Source organism: Saimiri boliviensis, chromosome 15, assembly GCF_048565385.1.
Source record: "Saimiri boliviensis isolate mSaiBol1 chromosome 15, mSaiBol1.pri, whole genome shotgun sequence".
Classification (NCBI taxonomy): domain Eukaryota; kingdom Metazoa; phylum Chordata; class Mammalia; order Primates; family Cebidae; genus Saimiri; species Saimiri boliviensis.
In genome coordinates this window covers 26,367,611-26,390,119 of record NC_133463.1, presented here as the reverse complement: position 1 = coordinate 26,390,119, position 22,509 = coordinate 26,367,611, and the positions used below count along the sequence as shown (strand labels likewise).

At 43.5% G+C, this 22,509-nt stretch overlaps 1 protein-coding gene across 1 annotated transcript in view; it reads right to left on the bottom strand.

Moving 5' to 3' along the window:
- The window catches only part of SNX31 (sorting nexin 31), a 74,874-nt gene that overhangs the window by 20,147 nt on the left and 32,218 nt on the right, over positions 1-22,509 (bottom strand). Inside the window, exons 5-10 of the mRNA XM_039464655.2 lie at positions 21,859-21,969; positions 17,553-17,643; positions 16,239-16,326; positions 13,235-13,304; positions 5,392-5,484; positions 1,722-1,925 (exon numbers count right to left, since the gene is read on the bottom strand). Of these exons, the coding sequence (XP_039320589.2) occupies positions 1,722-1,925; positions 5,392-5,484; positions 13,235-13,304; positions 16,239-16,326; positions 17,553-17,643; positions 21,859-21,969 (657 nt within the window). The remainder of the gene's footprint in view (positions 1-1,721; positions 1,926-5,391; positions 5,485-13,234; positions 13,305-16,238; positions 16,327-17,552; positions 17,644-21,858; positions 21,970-22,509) is intronic.

The following is a 22,509-nucleotide window of genomic DNA, read 5'->3' as shown; positions in this document are numbered from 1 at the left end:
GGAAGAAAGAGTGGTGTGGTGAGAAGGGTTAGGAAGCTGTTCAATCCATCCATTCTGGGCACATTGAGACCAAGCTGTGAATGGGGAGACAGAGGGAATTTTTTTTTTTTTTTTTTTTTTTGAGACAGGATCTCACTCTATGGCCCAAGTTGGAGTGGAGTGGCATAACCTCGGCTCACTGCAGCCTCTGCCTCCTAGGTTCAAGGGATCCTCCCACCTCAGCCACCCCAGTAACTGGGACCACAGCTATACACCACCAGTCCTGGCTTATTTTTGTATTATTTTGTAGAGATGGGATTTTGCTATGTTGCCCAGGCTGGTAAGGGAGATTTCGAGAGAAGGTAAAGTATATTTAGCACTTAAATGTGTAGGGTGAGAGAGAAAGAAAAGTCAGAGATAACTTCAAAATTTAATCCATGGTAGTGGAAGTTCCCTTGACCAAGACAGGGAACACAGGCAGAAGAACCCCATGATGGGCAGAAGGTGGAAAAGACACATCTGCTTTGGGGAAAGGCTGTGTTTGAGATGTCTGTGAGACACCTGGTGAAGGTATCCAGAGGTAGAAAAAACTGGGCCTTTGAGAAAGATCTGGGTGATTGATTCCAGAAAATATGTAGAGAAAAGATGCTAGAATGCAATGCCAGGGTACACCAGCATTTCAGGAATGCTCAGAGGGAGAAGTGGCCCACAAAAGTAGGTAGGGAAGGAAGGAGACAGATTTTTGAGAAGGAAGAAATGGTTGACAGTATCAAATGCCACAGAGAGGTCAAATAGGATCCCAGCTAAAAAAATCTCCAGGGTTTCCGTGGATTTAACAAGTAGGCATCATGCCCTGATAGCTTTTGTCCTCTATTAGTTAACCTCAGTTTCCTGCATGAAGAGGATAACGCCGCTTAGCTCACTGGGTTCTTTTTTTTTTTTTTTTTTTTTTTTCTTTGAGACGGAGTCTCACTCTTGTTAGCCAGGCTGGAGTGCAATGGCGTGATCTCGGCTCACCGCAACCTCTGCCTTCTGGGTTCAAGCAATTCTCCTGCCTCAGCCTCCTGAGTAGCTGGGATTACAGGCACGTGCCACCATGCCCAACTAATTTTTATTTTTTAGTAGAGACGGGGTTTCACCATGTTGACCAGGATGGTCTCGATCTCTTGACCTCGTGATCCACCCGCCTCGGCCTCCCGAAGTGCCGGGATTACAGGCTTGAGCCACCACGCCCGGCCTGCTCACTGGGTTCTTATGGGCTGAGTTAAATAACAGATGAGACAGTGCAGCACAGCCCCTGGTACAAAGTGGGCACTCAATAAATCTGATAAGGTTTCTCTTGTGAGGAGCTGGCAATGCAATCATGACGCCAAGGTGCTGTAAGAAGAGCTCTGCCAATCAATGCCTGCCTTGAAGGGTAGAGACCTTGTCAGCATTGAGCACATAGTAAGCACTCAACAAATAGTAGCTGTTATTGCCATCTGCTGTTGTTAGTACAGCCACCCTTCAAGCAGTAGGGAGGCCAGCTGTTGGAAGGTGGGAAGATCTCTGCTTCTCTGGCTGGGGAACCTGTACTACTCTACAGATAGGTTTTACCACTAGGTGATATTTAATGTGGCTTAGATGTCACTCCACTCGAAGTACAGATTCAAATGGCAAACCTATCTCCCTAGTGTCAACTTTGTCATCCAAGGGTGCAAGGATTTTAAGTCACAGGCAAAGCGAGGCGCCAAGATACTCACAAGGAAAGTGACCTGCCAGCACTTCACTCCACTCATCTGGAAAATGGCATCCTGGGTCTGGCCGTCAGGCAGGGTGATGCAGCAGTTGATCTCATTATTGCCAATGGAAAGAACAGCTCCACAGCCCGGCTCTGGGTAGTCACAGGTACAAGGATCCAGCTGCAGGTATCCATAGTGCCGTACCTCCTGGGCCAGCTCCAAAAACTGCTCCAAAGAGGGTGATGGGGGTAGGGAGGCAAAGGCAAGAGGAAGCAAAAGGCCACTTGAAACAGTTGAAAACGTTATGTCAGAAGCTACTGCCATTCTAGAAGAATACATGGAACTGAGTCACAGTGAAAGCGCTTTTCTTCTTGACCATACAAATGGAGAGTGCCCCAGTGTTGACCAGAAATTGGGGGAAATCAATGGAGTGTCCTTCCAGGGAGGGACCATTCCTACTTCCTTCACTGTGTGTCTCTGGCCCTGTTATAGTGCTTGGTGCACAGCGGGAATGAAAATATTCCATGAGCAAATGAAGAAAAGAGTCCATAGAATGAATGAACAGATATGATTCTGTCTCAGCAGATTATAATAGCAAGTAAACAAAAAAGTGTATATTTAAAATGCTGGCTTTTAAAAAACTAAGCTGAGATCTATGTAGGAAGAAAAGCAGTTCATTTTTATAGGCTGCTTTATGTGATGGTGATATTAATTGCCAGAGAAAGACATTTTAGAAATGGCAATGAAATGATGGCATGAGCAGAGGGCCCCCAGTTTCCAAGGGAACACTTTTATGTGACTTTTAAAATTTAGCTTTTCCCTCTGCTTCTGAAGCGACCTAAGAACTGAGGACAGTTGCAGTCACACCACTGATCAAGGCAACCTGTCTCATTAACGTTTATCCAGGGCTTTTCATTTTATTACTGATTGCATTCAGATAAGCTGCTGTAGGTTTGGTGACCTCCACTCTCTTATTCCAGCTTTCACCATGGGCCTGGTCTAATGACATGAAATGTGCATTAGGAGAACAGAGTTCCCACTTTAGCACGTGGTTAAATCAGAAAGACCACCACCCACTGGCAACTTGTGATCCTTTCCTGAAGCAAGGTAACTCACACCTCCTTTACAAGGACTCCAGAGGCGTTCTCAGATACAGGAAAACAGGCCGAGACAGAAGCAGTGAGGGACAGCTGACTCCTGATCTCATGCTGGCAGAAGTATTCAAAGCCACTGATCCATCCAGCCACATGTGCCAGCTCATTGTGCTATGGGCCAGGCTTCAGCTTGGGAGATACGTTAAGGCTGACCTTCAGTTGGGTCAGTGAGAAACATCAGAAAGAACAGGTTGTGAGTACATGGTACTTGTGCAGTGATTGGGGTCAGGGGCTGAATCATCTTGTCACAGAGCATACAGAGAGAAGTGTGATGCTTTTGTTACGATACTTTCTAACTTATATGGTATAAACCTATTATTGTTTATCTTATTGTTTGATGACACTTTTTAAAATTGTAATAATCTCTTGGCTGAAATGAACTAAAAGTAAAAGTTCTATTTTGCAAGAAAGTTGGTGATGAGTAAGTAACTTATGTAAAATGCTTGTTGACATTTGACATTCAATAAAAGAGTGTTGTGATATTACTATGTGAATACCAGAAGATAGAAATCTACAAGTATTATCTGCTTGAAAATTAGTTAAGATTGTACCTAAAAAAAACAATTTGCCAGGCGCAGTGGCTCACACCTGTAATCCTAACACTTTGGGGAAGGACAAGGTGGGCAGATCACGAGGTCAAGAGATCCAGACCATCCAGGCCAACATGGTGAAACCCCGTCTCTACTAAAAATCAAAAATTAGGGAGGTGTGGTGGCACATTCCTGTAATCCCAGCTACTCAGGAGGTTGAGGAAGGAGAATCACTTGAATTCAGGAGGCGGAGCTTGCCACGAGCCGAGATCATGCCACTGCACTCTAGCCTGGTGACAAAGCAAGACTCCACCTCAAAAAAAAAAAAAAAAAAAAAAAAAAAAAAAAAAGATTGTACCTAAAAAAAAAAAAAAAAAAAATTTAACACACACAGCTGCAGAAAGTATGTTTATATTAATATATTTTCGTTTTGATCAGGGATTGCAAACTTTTATGTAAAGAACCATCTAGTAAATATTTTCAGCTGTAGAGACATATGGTTCCTATTGCAACTACTTACCTCTGCCACTGCCACACAAAAGCAGCCTTGGACAATATATGAATGAATAACTGTGTGCCAATAAAACTTTGTTTACAAAACAAGTGGCCCATGGACCACAGCCTTTCTCCAATTTAGATCAAATGACTCTTCTTTAAGTTAATTTCACTCATTTTCAATTTGAAGTTTTCTTGTACAAGTGTAGTTGTTAATGTGTTTGCTCCATTAGCAGAGGAACTTCACAAACAAATAACGTTGGTTACATGCAGATGCTTTGAGAGAAAGTAAGTTTCAATAATAATTAAATTGTTTTCATTCAATTTATGTACCCAAAGCAAAGCTTTTTAAAAGAGCATTATTACAAATAGTATGGTAAATTCAGGTAAAATGTTTATCATGGAAGATAAAATTTATTTTGTGGAAAAACTACAAATACATATTTTGGCAGGGAATGGTAAGAACAATATTCTTACTAAATTTAGAGGTTTATAGGGCAAATATGTACAAAGATTTGCTTGTGGTATAAACAGTTTGTAATTGCATCTAAAGTAACAGCAATACTCTATCCATCAAAACAAAAGCTGCACTCGCCAAAATTCACAAATACACAGAGAACATGAGCTCCTTTTATCGTGTCAAAGCTGAGGTAGCACACTAGAGAGGGGAATACTAAATTGTGGCAGTAAGTGCCTTTCCTTTTTCTTTTTCTGCAGTCCATAAATAAAAATCTCAAAGTGTCTGAGCCTTTGAAGAATTATTTTCTGTTAAGTATAAATGAGTTCTCTCAATTTTGATTGTATTTTGTTCAAAAATCAACGTTGCAGTTGTGAACATTGGCAAAGTCAAAAGGTTTTAAAAAGACAACACAACAAAACAAAGCCCATTTCTTCTGTTAAAATATGTCCTGTCTGTCAGACTCACATTCGCTGCTTGGGGGCAGGAGGTATGTGAGTTGGTAACATCTTTGTGGGAGCTTTAAAAATGAATGTTTAGAAATCTCTTCTAAGTATTATAGAACACATACTCAAAGACAGAGGATGTTGGCTGCAGTATTCAGGGACTTCAGCCAGGAACTGTACCAGGTGCTGTGAATACACAGAGTATGTATAAATTAGACACAGCCCTGGGCCTCATGGCTCTTTCTGCCAAAGTGATTTATAGCAGCAAGAGCTGGAAACAACCTGACTTCCGACAATAGAAAAGCGGTTAGCCAAACGATAATATAACCACAAAATGGAATACTCTGTAGTCACTAAAAGTAATGCAGAGGAGCTATATTAATTAACTTAGAAGAGGACTCACAATATATTGTATTTTTAAAGAATCTTTTAACAATAAGCTTTTATTAATTCTGTATTCAGAACAATCAATGAAGGTATTCTTATTTTTTAAGAAAGAGTCCCACTTTTAGTGCTTGGTAGGTTTATAAATGACAGAAACAGTTCAATTCTAACATTTTTCTTTAACTCCCTTTCAAGGGATTTCTCTTGGAGCAATATTTGATTCACCTTTGTTTGATTGTCTTCTTTCTGGAGAGCTTCTAATTTCTGCCTCTGCACCTGTGTGGGTTTGGCCCATTCTTTTTCAATGTCCTGTACTGCCTTAAAATAACACAAGTGGTAAAATTAGCAGCCTTAGCAGAAATTAATCAATCCAACAAAAACATACTCTTGCATGAAGGGCTATAAAAACAAACCCAAGTGGATATATATTTAGGGATTTAGTATGTTGTAAACCTTATTTTTTAAATTAGTAAAAAGAAGCTGTTCAACAGTTTGGGGGGAAATTGGCAACACTTGGCAAAGAAAATAAAATGAGCTCTTTCCCCACACCACCCAATCAAATAAATTCCAGATAAAGATTTAAATGTATAAGACCATAAAAGAATTACGGGGAAAAAAAAGGTAAATATTTTGATCTGATCTTGAGGTAGGGAATATCTTTTTTTTTTTGGGGGGGGGGGCTTTTGAGTTTCTTTTATTTTTACTATTATTATACTTTAAGTTCTGGGGTATATGTGCAGATCATGCAGGTTACATAGGTATACACGTGCCATGGTGGTTTGCAGCATCCATCACCCCGTCATCTACATTAGGTATTTCTCCTAATGCTATGCCTCCCCTAGCCTCCCACCCCCTGCCATCCTTCCCCTACCTCCCTACCCCCAAGGGAGTACAAAAGCAAAATGTCATAATGAAGAAATAGTCATACACAATTATGTGAAAATATAAAACTTCTGTACATAAAGTCCACCAAGAACAAAACTGAGAATCAAATGGAAAACCATGGAAAATGACTGCATCCTATACGGCAAACAGTTAATATTTATATAAAGTAATAGGAAAAATGTGAGCATTCTCAATAGGAAAATGGACAACTGCTATGTACTGGCAATTGACAAAAAGGAATTGCAAATAGTGAATATATTTGAATCATATACATAGATATGAGGAAAAATATGTTGATAGGCCATTACTTCTATTGCTTATCATAATGAAACATTTTCAACTTAATATTGGCAAACACATGTATAATGCCTACTATGTGTCAGGCAATGTTCTAATTGCTTCAAAAAAAAGTCAGTCCTTACAGCCACCCTGTGATGTAGGTACAGTTATCAAATGCCCCAAAATAGGGAATTGCGTTTGGGTATAACTAAATAATAGGCTATGCGATCATTAAAAATTACACAGAATATTTAACAACATGGGAAATGTGTGCAATGTACACGAAAAATATCAAATTGCCAAGTAAAAGTCTAGTAGTAGACCCTAATTTTTATAAAACAAAAAATCCTCCTATGGATACTTACGAGTCAAGAAAATGGATGTGCAAATACACGACATATATATGAAATAAGTATACCGAAAGAGTTAATTAATGGTTCATATGTCTGCTTGATTTAAGATTTGGGGTGAAATATGCTTTCATTTTTGAACTCTTCCATGTTTGCAAACTTTTTATAAGATAAAAACTAATTTTATGTTAAAAAAAAATTAAAGTTGAATCTATTGTTGGATTCTGTCTGGTCAGCCTAGGGTAACCACCATCAGCAAGCATCCCCAAACCCCAAATCCCTAATGGGCTTCTTGGTTGCTTCCTAATCCACAGCAGGTTTCAGCAGAATGACACTGGACTCAAAGGCAGAAAGGGCCTGGAAGGCAACTGCCCACTGCGAAGTACGTCAGGACTGGGGTGAAGCAACGTGAAACATGGAAATAACAAAGTCTGTGGTCTCAGCCTCCCTTCCTGGGCTAGGCAGTTGTTTCTGCGCTCTTCCCCTCTCCTCTCGGCACCCAGCTTCCTTCCCCTTTAGCCAGTCTGGCCCCAGGGAGGCCGTGATATCAGCTGTCCACCTACTCAGCCTATGCTGCCCTGACTTGTCATGATGCGGCAGAATTGGCTACTGTCCCTCCGTTAGGCTGTCAAGCCCTCAAGGGAAGACCCTGTGCCCTTTGTCTCACTGTGTCTTGCCCAGCGTCCTACATATGGCAATGCCCAGCAATTCTTTGCCAATTATCAGGAGATTATTTTCACCTTAGTCTGAACATAAGCCTGTCTATTACATCCCTGAGTGATATTGGCAGGTTAAGCTTTATCTCCAAGAGAAGAATGAAAAGCTGAATACACTTTAAATATTGCTGTTTAGGCTGGGGGAAAAGGACATGGGATTTAGAGAGGAAAAGAAAAAATAACTAATATTTGTTGAAAACTTGTTTGAGATCAATTTTGTCATTGACTTTTCCCCAACTACAGCAGTTCCCCTTATCCTCAGGGCATACTATCCAAGACTCCTGGGGGGATGCCTGGTATTGTTGTGGATAATACCAAACCCTCTATATATTATGTTTTTCCTGCATATATGTCCCTATAATAAATTATAATTTATAAATGAGGCACAGTAAGAGATGAACAACAATAACTAATAAGAAAACAGAACAATGGTAACAATATTCCAGCATCACCACTCTTGCACTTTAGGGCCAGCGTTAAGTAAAACTGGGGCCTTGCACACAAGTGTTGGGACACCAGGACAGTGGGTCTGATAACTGAGATCACTACTAAGTGACTGACAAGTGGATGAGGCAGACAGCGTGAATCAACTGGACAAAAAGATGATTCATGTTCCAGGCCAGCAAGACATTTCATCACACTACTCAGAATGGCATGCAATTTAAAACGTAAGAATTATTTATTTCTGAAATGTTTCCATTTAATATTTTTAGATCATGCTTGACCGTAGGTAACTGAAACCACAGAAAGCAAGAGCAAGGATAAGGGGTGCCTACTGTATTCTGTGGGAAGGAACAATACCACCATCTTACAGATGAGCACATTGAGGTTCCGAGAGGTTATGATGTTCAAGATGACCCAGCAAATAAATGGCAGGAGTTAGAACAAACCCAGGACTGGCCACTACACCAAGCCTTCCTATCCTTGCCCAAGCCACTGAATTCTTACCAGGTAGGCTACCCACCCCAAGGCTTTCTCCTTGTTGCCAATTCTTCAAACCAAACCTACGGACCATCAAGAAAGCACGAAAGTGAAGAACTAAACACTGCTTTCTTTCCTGAATTGTACTTGATGGTAGTGCCCTGCAAGGGCTGTTAGCACAGGGCAACAATATCAAAGAGAAGGGATGGCTGTGTAAAGATAAACAGGAGTCACGGCAGTGAGTGCTAACCCAAGACATGCCATTCACCATCAGAGCAACTGGATCTTCAGGCAGAGATGCAGATGTCCTATAGCAAAGGTAACGTAACTTTTTTTTTTTTTTTTTTTTTTTTTTGAGACGGAGTTTCGCTCTTGTTACCCAGGCTGGAGTGCAATGGCGCGATCTCGGCTCACCGCAACCTCCGCCTCCTGGGTTCAGGCAATTCTCCTGCCTCAGCCTCCTGAGTAGCTGGGATTACAGGCACGTGCCACCATGCCCAGCTAATTTTTTGTATCTTTAGTAGAGACGGGGTTTCACCATGTTGACCAGGATGGTCTCGATCTCTCGACCTCGTGATCCACCCGCCTCAGCCTCCCAAAGTGCTGGGATTACAGGCTTGAGCCACCGCGCCCGGCTAACTTTTTTTATTCATTACCTATTTTTGGTTTTTTTTTGAGACAGACTCGCTCTGTCACCCAGGCTGGAGTGCGGTGACATATTCTTGGCTCACTGCAACCTCCACCTCCCAGTTTCAAGCAATTCTTCTGCCTCAGCCTCTCAAGTAGCTAGGACTACAAGTGTGCACTACCACACCCAGCTAATTTTTGTATTTTTAGTAGAGATGGGGTTTCACCATGTTGACCAGGCTGATTTTGAATTCCTGACCTTAGGTGATGGCCTACCTCAGCCTCCCAAAGTGCTGGGATTACAGGCGTGAGCCACTGCTCCAGGCTGCTTCTTAGTCTTTCACATATCCCAGCCACCCAGGACACAGGAGGAATGAGACTGTCTCTGCCCCTGGCCATTCAGAGTCTGGTTGGGAGAACTGGGAGGAAGTCGGGCATTTTCTTCTGGGGAGAGCCAAGGCAGGCCTCTCAAAAGAGGCAGCAATTCTGGTCCTGACTCTCCTGCTGACCCTGGGGCCAGCTTTGACTTCTTAGCTCCTCTACCCAGATTCAGGGAAAGATGATGATGATGATAAAGATTATTATGACATCAACTCCAATTTTTTGGAGACTTTGCAAGGCAACGAGCGAAGATTTGAATGACAGTCAATTAAAGCTTGTAGAAAACTTAGAGACGATGCTAGTTCTACCTCATCCCTACAGGGAGGTGGCATGGTTCAGAAGGAGGCAGTGGTTGGCCCAGGGTCACCCAGAGAGAGGGCCAGTGGCAGAGCAAGGGACAGAATTCATTTCTGAAACTGCAATTCAGTGTGCCTTCCATGAAGCCACCTTTTTTTCTAGCTGTGAGCAGAGGCAGTATCATCATCCATTTTCCCGAGGTTTATAACTCCTTAATGAAGACAGATTTAAAAAGTCACATTATGATGCTTGAAGGTCTGACCTGTCATCACAACGAGAAGCAAAAGACATGTCATAAAGATGATGTTTCCCACAGGAATGATATTAGAATGATGTGATGCAATCTCAACCAAGGACGTGATATCAAACCAGACATAGCTAATAATGCATCATAGCAGCAAGGAAACAGTAGCAAGATGGGCCTCAATAAACATTTAAAGTAGAACATTCTACTCTAACTCATATAACACAGGTACACTAACTTTTTTTTTTTTTTTTTGAGACAGGTTCTTGGTATGTTGCCCTGGCTGGAGTGTAGTGGTGTGATCACAGCTCACTACAACCTCTGCCTTCTGGGCTCAAGCCATCCTCCCCCATCAGCCTCCTGAGTAGTTGAGACCACAGGCACATACTATCACGCCTGGCTGACTTTTATATTTTTGGTAGAGATGGGATTTTGCCATTGTGCCCAGGCTAGTCTTGAACTCCTGAGCTCAAGTAATTCACCTGCCTCAGCCTCTCAAAGTGCTGGGATTACAGGCGTGTGCTCCTGTGCCCATGCTGCACATGATTATACATGTATTAATGTTTAACATGAACTCAAAGCTATATTCCAGCCATAAAAATACAACAGTGAACATTAAACATTTAATAAATGATATTTTGGTTTGCCCTTTTAGAATTTATAAGAGCTGGCCGGGTGTGGTGGCTCACACCTGTAATCCCAGCACTTTGGGAAGCCAAGGTGGGCAGATCACTTGAGGTATGGAGCTCGACACCAGCCTGGCCAGCATGGTGAAACCCCATCTTAAAAAAAGAAAACGAATTTAAAAGAGCTTTAGAGTCTTGATCTCCAAAAGTCACTTAAGGAGGCATGCTTTCCCTCTTCTATGCCCTCTAGTAAGCCAGAGTATCAAAACCTACCCACTGACCTTTTTGCTATACCCAAAGTACTAGAATAGGTTTCATTAACATTCCCCTGGAAAAGCTCATTAAAAGTCATAACCTATCCACCATCTTTCTCCTCTCTCCTGAGTTTATAAAAGCTACTGAGTGTAGTAGCTTAGAATCACGCTAAATAAAAGCTACCTACAAATAAGTGTTGTTAAATTTCTTTATCTACATCCTGTATTAATCCAAACCCACTACTCAGTCCTTTGTCAGAACACCTATGATTTTTCTTCTTGAAAATCTGGATGGCACCAACTGCCTTACAGAGTTGTTATGAAGCTCCAGTGACATAATGCACTTAATTAGTACGATGCCAGGCCCACCACAGGGCTTAATGCTGATGTCGTGCCAGGAATGGTTCCAGTTTCTGGGGATGCAGCAGTGAACAAATAAATACCCACTTTCACAGAGAAATCATTCCAGTAGGGAGAGTGTAAACAAATGCACACAACACAACAACACACACACATACACACACACACACACACACACACACACACACACACACACACACATAGTCAGATGGTAGAAATGCTATGGAGGAAATAGAATAAGGACATTGGGATTTGGGGTTTAGTCTGAGTGAGCTGGAAAGCCTGGGTGGGGCTGGAGCAGGGCAGGGCCGTGACCTGACACTCTGCCTGCTGCTTGAGAATAAGCTGTGAGATATTCTCAGGGAACTCAGTGAAAGAAGTTCCTGAGCTTTCTTCCCAGAATTGTCAAGCCAAGCTTGGAAAAGACCAGGTCTCTGAAGATGGCAATGTGGTGAGTGTGAACACCTGGGGCAGCTGGTGACCTGGGTGTGTATGTTGGGGGCAGCACTGGCTGACCATTCCACTGCTTGGCAGAAGCTTCACCACACGAAGCAGGAGAAGGGAGCTGAGGCCAAGCTAGAAATTTATGGGAGGCTGGGGGTAGGAGTAGTAGATAAGGCCAACTACATAATTTTTTTTTTTTTTTGAGACAGAGTTTCACTCTTGTTACCCAGGCTGGAGTGCAATGGCATGATCTCGGCTCACTGCAACCCCCGCTTCCTGGGTTCAAGCAATTCTCCTATCTCAGCCTCCCAAGCAGCTGGGACTACAGGCTGAGCCACCATGCCCAGATAATTTTTGTATTTTTAGTAGAGACGGGGTTTTACCATGTTGACCAGGATGGTCTCGATCTCTTGACCTAGTGATCCACCCTCCTCGGCCTCCCAAAGTGCTGGGATTATAGGCGTGAGCCACCGTGCCGGGCCCCCAACTACATAATTTTTAGGGTCTACCTAGTGCAAAATGAAAATGCTGTTCAAAAATTAAGAATTTTGGTTAATAGGCATAAAAAAATTAAAATGAATAAGACCTAGTATTTGCTAGCACAACAGGATGACTATAGTCAAAAAAACTTCAATTGCACATTTAAAAATAACTAAAAGAATATAATTGGAGTGTCTGTAATGTAAACGATACATTCTTGAGGGGATGGATACCTTATTTACTCTGATGTGATTATCACACACTGTGTGCCTGCATCAAAATATCTCATGTAACCCATAAATATTATACACCTACTATGTACCAATGAAAATTTAATTTTGTTTTTTTGAGATGAAGACTCTCACTGTCGCCCAGACTGGAGTACAGTAGTGCAATCTCCACTCACTGCAACCTCCTCCTCCCAGGTTCAAGCAATTCTTCTGCCTCAGCCTCCTAAGTAGCTGGGATTATAGGCACCCGTCACCACATCCACCTAATTTTTTGTATTTTTAGTAGAGACAGAGTTTCACTATGCAGGCCAGGCTGGTCTTGAACTCCTGACCTCATGATCCTCCTGTCTCTGCCTCCCAAAGTGCTGGGATTACAGGCATGAGGCACCGTGCCTGGCCAAAATTTTAATTTTTTTAAAATAAAAATAAAATAAAATAAAATAAAATGAAGAATTTCAAGATAGCAACAATGATATTATAGAAGGGTGGGTTCTCATGCTTGGATTTAAATCATCAGGGATATCCTTTCTAGGCTCATGATGACAGTGTATTGGCTGCAAATTCAGAGGGATTGTTAAAGCAGAGATGGAATTCCTTTTCTTTCTCTAAACTCCTCTACTTTTTATATTTTATTGTTATAGTGGTAAAATATATACAACATAACTTGTCATTCTAACTGTTCACAAAATTCAGAATCATTATATACATTCACAATGTTGGATAATCATCACCCCTATTTAGAGCTAAAACTTTTTCATCACCCCCAACAAAAACTTGTACCCATCAAACAATAACAACTTCTCCTTCCCCACTCCCCCCAGCCCCTGCTAACCTCTGTTCTACTTTCTGTCTCTATGAATTTGCCCGTTCTAGGTATGGAGGTAGATTTATTAACTACCACAAAACATTTTAAGTGATTCCAGGCCAACATGGCCAGTGATCTATGGTGTTGTCAGAGCTCTGGTGACCCTCACCTGCATGTACAGCAAATCTACAGCCGCCTTGCAATCCATCAGCATAGAGTCGAGGGATGGATCCATATACCTGCAAAATTCAGGAATGTGTAATTCATTCCCATGACATGGCTCATGGGCACACCTGGCAAGTGCTTTGGAAAGTGATGGGCCTCCACCCTATGATCGAGGGTTCACTTTTCAATAAAGCCATACCCTCTACAAGCCTGGCTTTCACTCAGCCCCTCCACCTATTTCGTTTCCTAATTTCTTTACATGGTAAGCTCTTGCCTGGAGGGCTCTTGCTGGAGGGCCTATGCCAGAATCTCGCTTCCGGAGACTGGATCCTTAGCTCTAACAACAGAAGTGGGAACTCGTTTCTTCCCAGTTCCCATCAACAGATGCAATCTGCCTGCATCTGAGATGCTGGCTTATAACTTGGGGGACATGTTTTCTCTTGCACATATCTAGAATTTACCTATTTAATAAAGACATGGGCAATGCCTAATTTCTAATTCAACCTTCAAGATAAGAAGCAGAATCCTCATCTCTCCTTTGATCTCAAGTTTTCAGGAGAGCGCATGAGTGAAAATCTAAGCCCCAGGAATTTTTTTTTCTTCCTATAATCACCATCACCATCAATATAGCAGTCACAAACATGACCAAAACTTCCTGAGTATATGGGATTATTTTATGTAACTCTTACAATAATCCTATGACGTAGACACTATTTTTATTATTCCCATTTTACAGATAAAGAAATTGAGGCTTAGAGAGCTTGAACAACTTGGCTAAGTTTATGCAGCTAAGATCTGAATAAGCCGTGACTTAGATTCACATACTCTGATTCCAGGAACAACTGTGCTCAGCCACTCACTACAGTGAGCAGCCTCCAGAACAGCTGTTCTCTAAACCATTGGATGGAACCAAGTTCTCCTCCTGTTCTCAGGGTTTCACACTTCAAGATTTCTTTATTTTTTGAGACGGAGTCTCGCTGGAGCGCAGTGGCGCAATCTCAGCTCACTGCAACCTCTGACTCCCTGGTTCAAGTGATTTTCCTGCCTCAGCCTCCCGAGTAGCTGGGATTATAGGCACGCGCCACCATGCCCAGCTAATTTTTGTATTTTTAGGAGAGACGGGGTTTTACCAGGTTGGCCAGGATGGTCTCGATCTCTGCCCACCTTGGCCTCCCAAAGTGCTGGGATTACAGGCATGAGTCACTGCGCCTGGCCATCTCAAGATTTTGACCATTCCTTAGGATACTTCTGAACAGCAGTTTATGAACTGCCTTGCGGAGAATGTCCTTCCACAATTCAAAGTCACAAACTGGAGCTCTCAAGCAAGGCATCACAAGGTCAAGGGAATTCTTAGATTTCAAAATACCTTTCTTTAAAGCCTCTATACTCAGATAACAGAATAAATGGGCTGGGAGAGAGGAGCCTAAGGAGCACTCCCCTGCAGCCATGGTAATAAACATGGGAACTGAAGGTTATAGGACTGGGGGTGCGTAAGGTCCTGCAGCTCGGTGCTATTTTCTATAATATTTTGTTCTCCACAGGCCCCTGTTACTGGAGGAAATGACAGAATTTTCTGCAGAGGGACATTTGTATCCTTTTGATCTAGGAAAATGGAAGGCCCTCGTACACATCCTTTAGACATGTATAAGCCCAATATAGAGTTCAAATTCACTGCAAACTGGCTGAATCCACCCTTCGCCTTCAGGAAACACCACACTTCTATGGATAAATCAGATCTGCTTGTAATCACCAACAAAGTCCCTCCATTAATACAGTCAGTGAGCCATTGCAAAGCAACCCAAGGCCAGCCATTTCCCGCAATTACCTGCTTCAGTTCACGTCCCCTGGCCCCGCCCACAGTTTTCAAGTCATACTTTCTTGTTCACCTATTAGTAGAGATGCAGAAAGATGGCCACCCTCCTCATTTTAATACCCACCCCACCCCGAGTATTTACCTGAGACTAGTGAAAGTCATGGTCTCCTATTCTTTTTTTTTGAAGACTGAGTCTCACGCTATTGCTGGGGCTGGAGTGCAGTGGCACGATCTCAGTTCACTGCAACCTCCGCCTCCCAGGTTCAAGTGATTCTCCTGCCTCAGCCTCCCAAGTAGCTGGGATTGCAGGTACCCGCCTCCATGCCCAGCTAATTTTTTCATATTTTTAGTAGAGACAGGGTTTCACTATGTTGGCCAGGTTGGTTTCAAACTCCTGACCTCATGATCCACCTGCTTCAGCCTCCCAAAGTGCTGGAATTACAGGCTTGAGCCACCACATGCAGCCAACATCCTATTCTTCAGGACAAATATTCAGAAACTAGCTCATTTTACCCTCTCATTTTCATTGCTTTTCTTTTTGAGACAGGGTCTTGCACTGATACAGCCCAGGCTGGAGTGCAGTGGTGTAATCTCTGCTCACTGTGGTCTCAATCATCTGGGCTCAAGTGATACTTCTGCCTCAGCCTCCTGAATAGCTGGGACCACAGATGCACACCACCCTGCCTGGCTAAGGTTTTTGATTTTTAGTGGAGATGAGGTCTTGCTATGTTGCCCAGGCTGATCTTGAACTCCTTGGCTCCAGCAATCCTCTTGCCTTGGTCTCCCAAAATACTGAGATTACAGGCATAGGCCACAGCGCCTGGCCTTTACTGAGATTACAGGCATAGACCACAGCGCCTGGCCTTTACTGAGATTACAGGCATAGACCACAGCGCCTGGCCTTTACTGAGATTACAGGCATAGACCACAGCGCCTGGCCTTTACTGAGATTACAGGCATAGACCACAGCGCCTGGCCTTTACTGAGATTACAGGCATAGACCACAGCGCCTGGCCTTTACTGAGATTACAGACATAGACCACAGTGCCTGGCCTTCACTGCTTTTCTTACAACCTTCCCTAAGTTCTTGGTCTCCAGCTGTCAGGCTGTGAGCAGGATGTGACGTGACTCTGACAAGTCCTGATGGGCAATGGCAAGACATCCTCAAACGCCTTCTGTCACTTTCAGTACTTACCACTTTCGGAGTCCAACCTTACAGTTTTCCACTTCAGAACTTCCAAGACGAACATAAGGGAGTTCAAAGTCTGCCAATTTTTTTACAACTAGAGAAAGGGGAAAGCCAGTCTTACTAGTTGAAACAGCACAGACAGCTTGTATACAGCAGTTTTCAAATGAGAAAATAAAACTTTTTTGGAAATAATAAAATCACAGTAAGAATATCCTCTATATTTTTATGTAATTTTAAGTTTCTGAAGTTTATTCAAAAAATAAATATCATTTGATCCTCGTAAAATACAGCCCTTTGAGTGGGAGATGTTTTACACTGTGATATAGATGAAAAAATAGGTCCAGAGACATCCAGAGCCTTCACAGATCACCACAGTGTCTAGCAGCCAACCCACTACACAACCCCTTTAGCTTCCTCAAAGCCACCTCCCCCAGCTTCTTGAGGACATTTATAAACTACTTTAATATAACTGATACCATTTCACACAAAAAACTTTGTAATATCTAGAAACATACTGTAGAGAAAACAAAAGATGAGAATCAGACTGTCTTCTTACACTATCTCATTACACTTGACAAAAGAATTTATTAACTCATTGATACCATCCACAAATGTTCCTTAAAAAGGAGAAATGAGGTCAGACGCAGTGGCTCATGCCTGTAATCCCAACACTTTGGGAGGCTGAGGCAGGTGGATCACCTGAGGTCAGGAGTTCGAGACCAGCCTGACCAACATGGAGAAACCCTGTCTCTATTAAATATACAAAAAATAGCCAGGTGTTATCAGGAGCCTGTAATCCCAGCTACTTGGGAGGCTGAGGCAGGAGAATGGCTTGAACCTGGAGGCAGAGGTTGCGGTGAGCCGAGATTGCACCATTGCTCTCCAACCTGGGCAACAAGAGCCAAACTCCATCTCAAAACAAAACAAAACAAAACAAAACAAAACAAAACAAAACAAAACAAAAACAAGGGGAAATGATGCTGTGGTGGGGCACCCTGCACCTGGAGTCTAGCACTCCATTCACAGGAAAGGGTGCAAGTGGGTGGTCAGTGGTCAGGCCCGGGCCTGGGGTAAAGGGAAGGGGGACAGGATTAGGGCTGGGGGTGCACAAGTGCAGTTACTGGACCAGGTTTGCCTCCACTCTCCCCTAACAAGGATACAACCTCCCATTCCCAAATCCTTAATCCAGTGACTGAGAACAGCAGTAGGGACCACACCCCGGGGGGCAGCCAGCCCCTGAGCTGTGACTCTTGCATCGAGTCCCTGCTCATACCTGTCCACCCCATCTCCTAGCTGATTCATCTGTTCCTTCCTTCTTACCAGAGAGCTTGCCTTCCTTGCCAAACCGAATGAGAAAGAGGCCGAAGTAGCCCAAGAGCTCCCGACTCAGTCCAATTTTGTGTGACACCACCTTTAACCAAAAACAAGCAGAAGGGGAAAAAGTTAGCTGTGCCCACCATGCATCCTGTGACATGCAGAATTGGAAATGGGCTGGACACATTCATAAAAAGTACTGCCATTGGTTAGTGAACACTCAGCTTTTTGGAATCCAAAAACGGCACTCATTTAAAAAAATTTAGAAACACAAAAAATTAGAATAAAGAAAAGAAAAATCAGTCCCACCCCAACGGACAGAGGCGGGCCCCAGTTGAGGTTGGTCATCCCATCTCAGATGTGGACACACTCCTGGATCGTGTTGGTCTTTATTTTCCCCTGGAGGGCGGCAGCCATGCTCCAGGAACATCTGTCCTTCTGTGGCATCTGTCCCTGGAGCCCGCACACTAATTTACATTCCTGTGGGCTGCATTACCAGATATTTGGAGAAGGATCACTCCCCACTGCTTGTCTGACATACAAACGTGCATGCGCTACTGGCCACCTTTGACACGCCAGGCCTGCTTCTCCTTGATGTTTCCTGCTATGGTCAATGTGTAATTTACTACAATGTTTGCGAAATGAAAACCTCACATTCCAGGCACATGCTGCCTTCCTTCACATTCCTCTTTGACCTTTATAACAAATGGCTTTCAACACCAGTGGCTTCATTTTTACCATCAGTCTATCAGGCTGTCCCCTCTCAGCGTTGGGCATCTACTCACCCACCCTTAGCAGAAACTTCTGCGTGATCACAGACTCCCTCCCTGCCATCCACCCAGCGCAGCTCCTCAACACTGGGTTCTCCAGTAATTTTCTCAGACTCCTGGTTTTAGCTCCCTAAATCACTTCCGTAACACTCAAGGAGTTGCCTCCAGGCACTGCCCGAGGGAGATGCTTTACCCATGGCTCCCAGTTCTCTAGGTGGCAGTTGTACAAATACCAGGCTCAAAGGGGGCCTTCTCTTGTCAGAGATCCATAAATTACCTCGAGGAAACAGTCTGATTAGGTGGCTGGTATGAGTGGGTGTTCTCAACACAGCTTTGAAAATAAAGAGCGGCCCAGAAATAGTTCCAACACTTTCAATGCAATTCCCTTTCACCTTCTTTCTGTCTCTCCCCTTCCCCCATGTTTTGGGTTGCAAAACACCCAGAAGCCAAACACAGGACTCCTCTGTGTGTAGGTGTTTGTGTGGTAGGTAACAGCATAGTAAAGACATCTTTCCCAGAGTAAACCTGACCCAGGTCCACTCAAATGAGATTTTTTTCTTTTGTCTAATTTAGGGAAATCAACAAGCTTACATGCCGAGGCAGACAGAGGAGAGGTGTGGGGGCAAAAGGAAAATGAAGAAACCTTTCGCATTCATAAAGACATAAACACCTTCTTTTGAAAGGAGTGAGCATCAGCAAAAAAATACATAATATTTTTCCTCTTAGCAAATGTTAATGATGATTCAAAACACAAACGCCATCACTAGCACCACAGTAGTCCTAGATTTTAGCTTGCTGCCGGCCTTTAAAGGGCCCATTGAGGCTGGTGCAGTGGCTCATGCCTGTAATCTAAGCACTTTGGAAGGCCAAGACGGGCGGATCACCTGAGGTCAGGAGTTCGAGACCAGCATGGCCAACATGGTGAAACTCTGTCTCTACTAAAAACAAAAAACAAAAAACAAACAAACAGAAAAAAAACATAGCTGGGCATGGTGGCAGGTGCCGGTAATCCCAGCTACTCGGAGGCTGAGGCAGGAGAATCTCTTGAAGCCAGGAGGCAGAGGTTGCAGTGAGCCAAGATAGAGCCATTGCACTCCAGCCCAGCTGACGAGAGTGAAAGTCCATTTCAAAACAAACAAACCAAAAAACCCATTGAAAAGTAAAAGGCAGGCTGTGGGTGAGGCAAACCTGAGGAAGCGAAGTGAGAATGGCAGCAAGTGTGCTGGAGGAGATGCAGAGGTGACTTTCAATGATAAAACTTAAATTACGGTTTTATGCAGCCTAGAGAATGTCCCAGTTCCTGGAAGGAAATTCAAACCTGTGGCTGGCCAAGTGATGGAAACTACCTGTTATGGAAACTCTACCACTTCTAGGGTAGAACCTAGGGTTAAACTTATCTGATCCAATGATGTCAATGTCTTGGGTCTGAATTTCTCACAAGCCAGCATGATTGGAAGAGGGGAAGCACATTTTTCCGACCGCAAACATACCTCATCAAATGTATGCTATTAGTTTCGAGGGAAATGGACAAAACAGATGGTACCACAGAACCCTAGAGGTATCTCCCTACTCGGTATTATTCAGCACTCCTTCCAGGATCAGTACCAATACCAATAATGATCAATAACCACAACTGCCATCATCTCTGGAACATGAACTATTTCTGTCTGTAAAGTAACTTACCCAAATTCACATGGCCATTACACAGCAGCACTATACAGCTGTGTGTTGCTTAATGACAGGAATACATTCTGAGATGTGCATCGTTAGGCGATTTCGTTGTGTGAACACCGAGAAGGGAACTTACACAAATCTAAATGATATTGCCTACTATATGCCTAGGCTAGATGGTATGGTTTGCTGTTCCTTGGCTGTTAGCCCAGGTTTGTAGCAGTATAGTAGGCTTGTGACTGTACTAAATACTGTAGGCAACTGTAACATATTAGTAAATATTAATGTATCTAAACATATCTAGATATAGAAAGCGTACAGTAAAATATCATAACCTTATGGGACCACCATTGTACATGCTGTGCAATGTCGACCAAAAAAACATTGTTATGTAGCACATGACTATAATTTGAATCTAGGACTCATCCTAAACTCAGAAGATAGGAGACCCCACACCACCACCACCCCCACTGCCTTCAGCTGCAGGTATGTCGAGTTTGGTCAGCAAGCCCAGTGTGTGAAAAAAAAAGAGTCAATGATGATGGCTTTGGGCAAGGCAGGTGCTCTGTTTTGAGCAATTCCATCCATTTCCAAATTATCTCCCCTCCTGCAGCTGCACCCCAGAGCTACCTGCCTGGCCCCAGATGCATGCAGTCTATGACTCCCATTCTATTATTGCCTTCCTACTCCTTCATTTATGAATCTGTCTCTCACTTCTAGCTCCTGGGCAATTGAGGGAACTGTGTTTTTATGTTTTTTGTTTTGGGGTACAAACTCCTTCAAGCATCAAGGGCCTTTCATACTCTTTAGAAAGACTATGCTGGAAATCAGTACCCAAGATTAGCAAGACTAGAAGCAGGGAGGCTAGTTTAGGGGCAGCTGTAGAGATCTAGCTGGGAAATGGTGAGGGCTGGACTAAGGTCCAGATGTGGGACGGAGAGGAAGAAATGGAGAGGCGATGAATATGAGAGGGGCTGGAGATACAGGAATAGCTTAGGTCAAGGCAGGCCTGAAGAGCTAGCAGCCAAAATGGGAGTACTTCGATTTCTCAGCTCGGAAAGGGTCAGACACCGTAACCCAAGCACAAGAACTTTCCGTCCTTTGAAATGTCCTAGAAACTTTCTGACTCTTCTTTATAACTTTGCATTTTCTCTTGTATGTTTCTCTGGAGGATTAGAACTAAGACCTTCCAAAGGAAAAGGGCCCCCCGGGAGCAGGATGTGGGTGTGAGAAGACAGCGTGCCCTCTGCAGCTCTGCTCAGCAGATGGAAAGAGGGTCTGGGAGGCAGAGCTGCTGAAGAAGGGAAAAGCCTTCTGGGTCTTGCCTTGTTAGTCCTCAGAGAGTGGACCACCATTCACATCTGGATCCTCCACACCCAGAATTAGCCCTGATGGAGCCCTGGTTTCAAGAATTTTCTCTGTGGGAGAATAGGAACCTTCAAGGATTCCCCTGCCAGCCTCTGCCAGGACCTGTCACCAGCACACTGAGATATGGCCTGTTTCAGACTCGGCCAAGCTCCACTTTCCTTCCTGCCCCCAACTGCGGGACATCCAATAATAAAGCATTTTACATATTTATAGGTCAGAGCCCTGGCTAAGTGCCAAGAGCGACAGCAGCCTTCCAAGAGATCTCTGGAAAATTGGTGCCCCCAGGGAGGGCGAAACCAAAGAGGACCTGGAGGATTGGCTGTATCGCAGTTTCCTTGGTCAATCTCCCAGGAAATGCCAGTACCTCGGCAGGTTTAAGTCATTCACAGAGTAAAACAACAGGCCAGAAGCTTCTGGAAGGTAACAGTATCCCACTCTCTGCTTTCCAAACAGAACTATCCCTAGATTCAGTAGTCCTGGGCTGGAGTTTAAACAAAGCTCACCTCTAGGATTCTTTCAGCAGTGTCTGATGTTAGAATTTCGACTTGAATACTCCGTTCATTGGGCAGAAATATGTTCAGAGACGCTTTTGTGGTGGTGATGTCAAATGTATTCTGTAAGCAAAAGAAAAGGAAAATTAATTTCCACACCATTTTTTTTTTTTTTTTTTTTTGGAGGCAGAGTCTCACTCTTGCCCAGGCTGGAGTGCAGTGGTGCAATCTCAGCTCACTGCAACCTCTGCCTCCTAGGTTCAAGCGATTCTCCTGCATCAGCCTCCCAAGTAGCTGAGATTACAGGTGCCTGCCACCATGTCCAGCTAATTTTTTTGTATTTTTAGTAGAGATGGGCTTTCACCATGTTGGCTAGGTTGGTCTCGAATTCCTCATCTGAGGTGATCCACGTGCCTTGGCCTCCCAAAGTGCTGGGATTACAAGCGTGAACCACCGCGCCCAGCCTCCACACCAGTTTTTAAAGCTGTACCATTGCAGCAAGTGAACAATCCATAGCTTCCTTTTTTTGGTGCTCTCTGGCATGTGGTACCCAAAGTTCCCAAGAGACACGTGCAGAGATTGGGAGGGTTGTTTGCAGGGCATAGTGGAAGCAAGGCAAAGCCGTAACATGAAGCTTAAAGAATTCCCAGGTAAACAACTGAG